Here is a 9,461-nt window from a genome sequence, read left to right on the forward strand (position 1 = left end):
TTGTGAGAAGACCACCTAGAAACTGAATTATAGTTGAACACCCATCATCAGACATTGCCAGATATGTTACACATGCCCATAGAAGAAGAAACTGTGCTGCAAAACAAGTGTCTACAGATGTCCTTGTGAGGATCTCGTTGGTCTACTTGCAGTCTAATTGTAATAAGTACCCTCTTATAGATGGAGGGGGAGATCCACAATCTTGATTATGAGACTCACAATCCCATGCTATCTTGCACTATTTTAGCACCACCTGCTACCTGAAGCTTTACAACACAAAGAACAAGACGCCAGGTTGATGACCAATTGAAAAATAGCACCGAATGATTCTGCTGAAATCCCGATGTCAACAATCTCCGGAAAATTTTACAATCTGCTCTCCTGGTTTGGATGAGTGCACCTATTTGTAGTCCTACTTAATGTGGTTAAGGGATAGGGCAGTACCCAACTACAGAAATGCCCCACACACGTTAAGAAACAGGGAGTAAAACACCCTGGCTGTTTCCAAATACCTGCGGCAGTGCATGATGGGGCATGTATGCACACACACAAGCAGGAGTACAAGCAACACTGGACTGTTGTGCTTGCGATTTAGGATCTGATCTGTAGGCTATGTTCTTTTTCTGATCAGGGGTACTTCGACATCTTCCTCTTCTTCTAAGGATTGGTACTTGATGGCACGTCTTGTTTTCCTCTGATCTCACCATGAAGCTCAAAGTCTGACTCCGTGGCCTCACTATCAGGTGTTGTTGCTTTGGAGCTCTGGCCCCTTGTTCTTCTTTCTGTCAGAGTGGTGGATGAGATTCCAATCGTTCTCACTACATCCTTGGCTTTGTGTAGCAGTGAGAATCGGCTTCGGCCGATCATCCATAGGGCTTGATAGGCTATTTGGTTAAGCAGCAGCCCTACATTTATGTATACCTTGTTTTGATCGCCCCCCTTAAGATTTGCTTCCATTAAACTCTCTAGAATGTAGTTCCCTAGATCACACTTGATTACTCTTCTTTCGGCCAACCCGATGGCCATCACCACTGTTACATGGTGAATGAGCTTTGTGTACCGAGGTGGTTTCTGGACCTTCAGATGTTGTGAAATCAACCTTAGGGACAATTTTATCTCTGAGTAAATGAGGTCTTTGTAGGTGAGTTTGTGCGCTTGCTGCTTTATAAATGCCTTATCATTGTCAATGGCCTTTGTTTTGTGTAGCAGGTTGTGACTTCCGGTTGGTAGGTGAAGTGCCTGGCATATGAGCTCACTGGTGATTTTGACTCTAATAGTAGATATGTCCTTGTCAATTAGTGTGGCTTCTCTGTCGTACTAAATAGAGCTCATGAGTTTGGGTGCTCGTTGGAAGTCCATTCCCCATGGAGGTAGCTTAAAGAAGCTATCCAGTTGAAGTCATCTAGTTGAAGGCATCTGGACTTCAGGTTTTTGATGTAATGTCCATAGCTCTCTAGGGAAGATTATTGCTTTGTCCTTTGTTCCCTCTGCCACTTGAAACTTGCCTATAAAGATGTTGGTTGGTATTTGGGAAGCTCCTCATCTGTTATGTGAGCTTTCTCATTAGAGGGGATCTCGATGAATTCGTAAGGTGCTACCTCCTACTCCTCCTGGGCTTTTCTGTGCGGCATCCTACTACCAAAAATTCAGCTGTTTAAGGCCTAGAAGTTGATTCAAAACTTATCAAAAAGTTGAAATAATCCAAACTTGACCATAGAATGAAAAATGAGTATAACGTGAGTAAAGCAGTTCCAAATTTGAGCAAACTTCACCAATGTGACTAGGACAACTACAGGCACTAGGGAAATTTAGGTTAGAGGCACATGGATTGCAATCCATGTGGAAACACACTTTGAGGTGCTAGTATAAAGGATCGTCGGTAGGACATTTCAAAAGTTTCCTATCCATTAATGTGATTGTCATTTGCTCTAGCTTCTTCTCTTTAAGAATCTCACACTCATCTAGCTTCAAGACAAAATGTAGCACGCCACCAGCCTCTTCAAATGTGACATTGTAGAATTGGTTTGCAACAAAGTAAGGTTCATGAAGATATTGTTGTACCACATTAAAAGTAATGGCTTCTCCTTGGCCTTTGTAAGTACCTTGAATATGAAATGGACATCCAGTGGTTGAGCTCTGCGAGGGGTGTGCATGTGGGCGTTACGTGTGTGTTTTTTTTTTGGTTGGAAGGGGGGGGGGGGGGCAGACAGTGTTCGTTGGGGTCACAAGAGGAGATATTAGATCTTGGAGGTTATTTGTGTAAGGGATTACACATGCGCTGCACTCTTAACAGGCAAGTTGATACATGGAAATGCCCTTCCCAATCCACAATGTTGAATTTTGATATGAAACCTGCTAAGTTTGTCCCCTTTGTTTTTCTGATGCATTATGTGCTTCAGGTTGTCAAGTTGCAATGTGTCCGTTTGTTTGCCCCAAGCCTGCACCTCAATTCTCTCTCGTTTCGTGCAGAGATTATTGTTGTTTCTATTCTTTATTTGGTGTCACATGAGGATGGTAATTTTAGTGAAAGATGTTTGCAAATCAGATTGATGGATGTTGCATGTAGTGAGAGAGAAGATTTTTGCGCTGGGTTCTCGACGTTGAGAAGTTGCAAGTGCTTTCTCTAGAATTCAAAGCCAGGCAATTCGGCATTTTTTTTGACAACATCTTATCAAGCAATATGGACACTTAGAGGGGAGAGGGAGGACTGTTTAGTCAATCTCTCATCACGAGCAGGGTGTAGTCACTCTCTTGTAATGAGCTCGGGAGAAGAGAGGAGAGGATTTTTTTGATACTTTGTTACCATATGTCATGTTTTTGAGGAAGGATACACCACCTCAATGGCTCTTGTCTTAGATTTACCTCCATCAATTAATACTGTATACTCATCTTTTTGCCTATTGTGAGTTTATTCAAATATAAGAAACACACTTCTTGTTGAAGATACGTAAGCTTTGAGTCGATAGTGTCTGTTGTTATTTTAAAGTGTTGGTTTTCTCGGCGGTTGTGCTTGTTTTTCTCATTTTTTTTCTTGCATTTCAGGCAAGTCTATGCAGGACTCTACCTGGTGAAATGAGAGCAATTAGCAATGAATTGGGTGAGCATCCCACAAATGCTCAATGTGCCCTCCAGTTCGTAAGGAGTACTCCTGGCATCATGACAGGGTTGGCAGGAATGCGGCAAGTTGCACATGTTCGAGAGAATCTGGAGGTTCTGAAATACCCGGCTAAATAGGAATTTAGGTGTGCCTCATGTAATTAGTAGCTACTGGTATATATTAGTGAGGTCATTGGCCTTATGTGAAAAAGATTTTGTAGAAAATCTGGCTGTTGAAAGCATATGTATGCACTGGTCGTAGGTATCAGAATACCGAGGAAACTTATCAAACTATACCTTTAGTTTCTTGTGATATTATTCCTCTAGTTTTCTTCTCTGCAGCTGTCTATATCAAGAATTATCAAGTCTTTTGCATTAATTACGACACTGGTATAATCAAAGGGCTTAATGCATAGTATTGAGACGGAGAAATAAAGAGAGGGAAATACCTCCTGCAGACATGGCCAGACAAAGAGAGTAGGAATATTTTTGGGTACTCTGTGCACGGGCGCGTCATATGAGAGAGAGAGAGAGAGAGAGAGAGAGAGAGAGAGAGAGAGAGAGAGAGATTGAGATTTTATGTCTATATGAGGCCGAGAAGTATACACGTGTGTATGTTCTCCATCTATCAAAACAATCCAAACTATCAAAACAATCCAAACTGGTACAGAATGAAAGAAAAAACCGTGGTGTATGATAGGATCTTGGAGATGAAGCTCTAGTCCTAGGGATATGCGTATGTCTATAGTCTCAGAGTAGTATAAGCATCCAGATGCATCAAGCTAGCTAGCTCCATCCTGTGCTAATAGGAGAAATGTGGTACATGGGAGGATCGGCAGCAAGGGCTGCTCGAATAAATACAGCTGGTCAGCCATCATCTTGGCTTCTCTCCTCAGCAGCTCCACACTCTCGGGTCTAGGTCTCCTCAATCTGTTTGCAATGGTGCGAAAACGCGAGAGCTGTTGGGTATTGCGGATAGTTGGTGTCGGTGCTGGTATTGAGGGTATTGACTTATGCTTGAGAAGTGTGGGATTCAATCTGGGTAGGGCAATGCCAATAAACACCCCACGATTTTTAAAAATGTCACTTAATTAATGAGTTAATATGATGTTAAGTCACTTATAAGAGGTGCTTCACATGCAAATAAATACCTAGGTTGGGTGCCAATGCAAATGTATGGGAACACTCCCTTGTGCCTACACCTCGCAGACATTGGTTGTATGCCTATGTGCAATCCAAGGGTATGTAACTACTCTTGAAGTGCTTGGATATGCTCAAAAGGGGTGCCAGAACAATTCCCAGGTTGTCCTAAATCCTATAGGTAGGTGTTAGCTTGTCCACATGCACATAGGGCTTTATGTGCACGTGACATTAGTACATATGGAGAGGCTGAGGGCCTATGGGCTCCTGGCCACACAGGGTTCAAATGAACTTTTTCCACCATTGACCATATGTTCGTTGTGCATTGCCTCATTGATGGGGCAAAGGTGCCGAAGAAGAAGCTTTATCATTGCTTTGTCGATTTTCGCAAAACATTTGACACAATCCCACTATAGAGGCTCTTTTGGCGATTTTAGAGTCTAGGGATATGATCAGAGATTACGTGATTGCTGCCCCCCCCGGTAGTGGAGGCACTCCCCGAGACGTTTTGCTTTATCAAAAGAGAAGAGAGAGTGCTTCTTGCTGATAGACTTACATGGCGAGCATTTGAGTCACCTATACAAATAATAAAGTTTGGATATGACAGAGTATGGTTCAAAGCACATAGCGTTGATCTAGAGAGCTTACCAGCTTTTCGGTATGACCCCAACTCATCACTAGAGAAACATAGTGCTCCGACAAGATCTCTAACAGTTATATATCAAGCTCACTTAGATCACATCTCCCCTTTAGCGGAAGATGTCACACTACACAGATCATTTCCTTACCATACTCAAGGATGGGTTCATGCAACGACCACGCTATATGGAGACCTACATGCCACACAACTCACAGGTGGCAATTTTTCAGCTCAAAGTAGCATCCCATAGGCTAGAGATCGAGGTGCGGCGAGCTCATGACATTCCCACGGAGGAGAGTCTATCAAGTATGCAAAGAGGTGGAGAGTGAGGAGAATTTTATTTGTAGATGAAAAGCTTATGATGACGAATCACTATTCAAAGGGCAGCCTACCCTCCGCGAGATCGTGCACTCTAGAGATCAAACTCATAGGAAAACTATAGTGCACGATGCACATGATTCACTCAGAGATTAGCATAGAAGCATGAAGATCAATTCAGGAAAGGTGGAAAGTTTGCATTCAAGGAACACACAATGTTTCATCATTGTAGGTCATATCAATAAATTTTGCATGCTCATTCCTCGGCAAGACACAATCACAACAAAAGAATTAGCACAACTATCCATCAAGGATTGACATTCCCTTTATGATTTGCCAGAGTCAATAGTTTTAGGTAGAAAAATTGAGTTTAGATCACATTTTTGGCATGTACTCACTGAAAGGCTTGACAATCTATCCCATTTTTCATGTGCATTCCATTCACGCTCTTTTAGGAAGCATGGTCCTTTTCCAGTCATACGAGAAGTAAAAGATGTGTCTGAAATTGTGGTTGAAGTTGTTTCAGGGAGATCCCCTAGAGGAGATTCTTGAAGAGGCTGAGCCTAAGATCATAGACAAAATTGAAGACATGGAACCGGAGCAGATTATTCTGCATCGCTTTTGGCGTGGCCCAAAGAAGCAAGCATTGCAGTCCTTTTTGAAGTTCAAGTATCGTGGCATCCGTGCAACAGTGGACCGACAAAGACTTCTTTGCAAATTCGTCAGAGTTGTTGGTGGACTACACAGAAGCCATGCATCTTGGTACAGTTACCTTACCTTGAAAAGGGGGGGATGTCATCTAGACATCTAACCCTATGTGCATGTGGACAACCTAGCTCCTATCTCTTCTAGGGTTAAGGACATCCTAGGAAGTCTTTTGGCACCCCTTGTGAATTTGTACTCATGACGTGCATGTCCAGGCACGTATATTAGTTGCATACCCTCTGATTGCACATAAGCACAACCAATGTCTGCTAGGTACAAGCATTGGGGAGTGTTCCCATATAGTTGCATTAGTGTCCAACCTAGGTATTTATGTGTATGTGAATCACCTCGTATAAGTGAGTTTATTCACTCATTAATAAGTAAAAATTTGACAAAATCGTGGGCTTTTTATTGGCATTGCCCAAACCAGTTGTAATTCCATATATAAATGACCCTACGGGTCACTTCTCAAGCATAAGATGGTACCCTCAATACCAACACGAAGTACCCGCAGTCTCAACATCTTTGGCATTTTTGCACCAAATCAACACGTTAGCGCCAACATTTTTACTTTTTAGCGATAACCTCACCGCATCGTACTAGACTTAGCCATCCGTACGATCATTTTCAATTTTCAATCCAAGACAGCAGATCAGTCATCATTTTCAGATTCAGCCCTCAGATCAGCCATTGTTTTTTAGTTTTCAGCCCATCGTCAACAGTAGATCAGCCCATAGCCTCATCGCAGTTGTAGAACTCATTCAACTTCCCAAGTATTTTTCATTTTTAGTCCTTAGCCTTGCAAACTCGAGCATCTGTATCAAGATCCCATTAGCATCTCATTGTATTAGTTTGTGCAATCTAAAGCAAATGCGTCTCTAGTGATAGAGAGGGGGGCCCTTGGAGAGGGGTTTAGGACCCCATTTGGTGTGAGTCTTTTCTCTCTCTCTCTCTCTCTCTCTCTCTCTCACACACACACACACACACACACACACACACACACACACACACACACACACACACACACACACACACACACACACACACACACACACACACACACACACACAATTTTTATTCACAGTATCATTCTCTCTTTTCTCTCTAGTCTTTGCATACCTCTCATGAAGTAAAAGGAATTCTTTCATGAAGTATAAGGAACCTTGAGTACGCACTAACCATTCACCATCAATCACTTCCGTTGCACATTACAACTAAACTCAGCCTCAAGTACTACTCCATCTTGGTACAGGTACCTTACCTTGAAAATGTCCTATAATTTCTTGGGTCCAGGGTGTGTCCAAATTTGTGGATTGGCACAATGGTGTGCTGAGTCCACTCCTATGAGAAGCCCTCCCCTATAACCCGATTGAATACCTGGGCAATCAATGTGCCTATATTGGCGGCTGCATAAATGCGGTTCTCACTCTGCAATCCTGTGTGATCTGAAGATGAGCGATGATGTAGGCAATGGATTTCCTTCTTGACCATCTCTGCTGTGAAGAAGGAAGAGCTCACTTGACCATCTCTGTTGTGAAGAAGGAAGAGCTCATGTGTCAAGCTCCAGAAGACTGTGGAATCGGAGACTGGTCTGACACGTCATAGAGTCTCTCTGCATAATCCTACCATACCTATGGATCCTCAATATGAGTAGTCATTCGTGGCTCTTGAAGGCTGCACCATGTTGTGGCACTTTCCATAGTCATGAATAAGCGGTATAGATCTAGCTCTTATGTCTCCTCAAAAGCTCCTTGCTTTTGATGGGTGAATGTCTTTATCTCAAGTCTGGACTCTCGATCAATGATCTTTCCAAGGGCCCGCTTTGCAAGTAGCCGGCGATAAAGTTCTCTGCAGTCATCATCATACCACCAGTTTTGTGGCATAGTCCCTTGGAGGGGGGGAGTGTGGCTTGTGTGGGAGAAAGAGCTAATGGCTGATCTCTGAAGGATAGATGTTATGTGGGAGGCGAGTATGGGTAGTGGCATAGAAGGATGGAGTACAAGGAGTCCTTTCTTGACCTTTGTCGAGTTTAAAGAGGCTAGCTCATGTGTGAAATGGATTGCGTGTATGGGTTGCGTATCCTAGATGTGTAGAGTGTGGTGTCTCCAGTGAGGGAGAGTGCAAGATAGGTGTGGTCGGCTACAATAGGTATGGATGGGATGGTGAAATATTTCAGCAGGTGGGTGGCCTCTTTGGATCCTGTGATGTAATCCATGGTTACCCCCTCGACTGTAACTCCATGTGTGGTATGCATGTCAACCCCCCCTAAAGTGGGCCATTCTACCATCCCGTTATAAATAATGTGACAAATGCTGAGAGCCTAATTTGAGCTAATGCTGATCGTACTGCGTGATGCAATTTGTGTCTGTTGAACCTCTCCTGGTAGCCTCCTCCTATGTGGCATGTAGTGTCACTGGGTTCTCTGTGTCATATGGCTCACATTGGTCACGACATGTCTTGGCATTGAAGTCTCCCATAAGGAAGACTTCCCCCTATGTAGAGTGCTCCATAATCTCATTTGACAAACATGTTTATGGGGATTGTCTATACTCCCAATCCATCTCCGTCTCTGTAGTAGCAAAACTGGAGCCTGAGGGGATGAAATAGCAAAGGGTAATGTAGATGATCTTGTCCGATGATAGCTCAAAGTGGATCCAAAGGTAACATGCCTATGGGTCCTGTGCAACAATATGTATCTTGCTCTGGACTCCCTGTCTGAAAAATACAGCCACCCTTCCCGACCCTCATGTAGTGCTAGCAAGTGCTCCCTCGATGTGAAGACTCCCGCCGAAAGCCATGAATCCTTGATAAATTCCTACTCTGATTGTATGTGTGTGTGTGTGTGTGTGTGTGTGTGTGTGTGTGTGTGTGTGTGAGAGAGAGAGAGAGAGAGAGAGAGAGAGAGAGAGAGAGAGCGCTGAGAGAGAGAGAGAGAGAGAGAGAGAGAGAGAGCGCTGAGAGCCTAATCTGAGAAAGTTATGACTGCACTCTTTGATGCAAGCTATCTATTGAATCTCTCATGGTAGCCTCTGAGTGTGTGTGTGTGTGTGTGTGTGTGTGTGTGTGTGTGTGTGAGAGAGAGAGAGAGAGAGAGAGAGAGAGAGAGAGAGAGAGAGAGAGAGAGAGAGAGAGAGATTTGTGGCGGGTGATGAGCCGTTTGGGTTCAATACTTTGGTAAATCGTCACATAGTGGTGGTGAAGTCCATTGGGTCACCTATCCCAATCCCTCTTTTTTTTTTGGGTTTTAAGCAAGGAGCTCTTCACCATGGATTCCAATGGAGTTTCCAATTTGATCATAATTTTTGTAAATACAATCAGTTCCATTCACAATTTGGTGGCTTCATTAGAGGCATGCTATGAGGCATACAAAAATAGTTGGAGAGAGGCTGTGAGAAACCAAGCTTCTAGACTTCCTCATGTTGGGATTATGGCCTTTGGCTTAGAGCTCTCAATTTGTATAGGCATGACCTCTTGTATAGTCAGTAGTCACCTTGTGAGCATGTGAGGGCACATGGCGTAGCACACATGTCAGGTGAGTTGCACAAGAGCCCAAAATTAGGAA

At 43.4% G+C, this 9,461-nt stretch overlaps 1 protein-coding gene across 2 annotated transcripts in view; it reads left to right on the forward strand.

The window, feature by feature from the left end:
* The window catches only part of LOC147419680 (uncharacterized), a 98,017-nt gene extending 94,586 nt beyond the window's left edge, over nucleotides 1–3,431 (forward strand). For both annotated transcript variants that reach the window (XM_086505373.1, XM_086505374.1), the window contains exon 6: nucleotides 3,043–3,431. In XM_086505373.1, the coding sequence (XP_086361499.1) occupies nucleotides 3,043–3,234 (192 nt within the window). In that variant the 3' untranslated portion in view covers nucleotides 3,235–3,431. The remainder of the gene's footprint in view (nucleotides 1–3,042) is intronic.
* Nucleotides 3,432–9,461: the final 6,030 nt, after the last annotated feature.

The sequence above is a fragment of the Adiantum capillus-veneris genome, chromosome 29 (genome assembly GCF_014529385.1).
Source record: "Adiantum capillus-veneris isolate H3 chromosome 29, ASM1452938v2, whole genome shotgun sequence".
NCBI lineage: Eukaryota > Viridiplantae > Streptophyta > Polypodiopsida > Polypodiales > Pteridaceae > Adiantum > Adiantum capillus-veneris.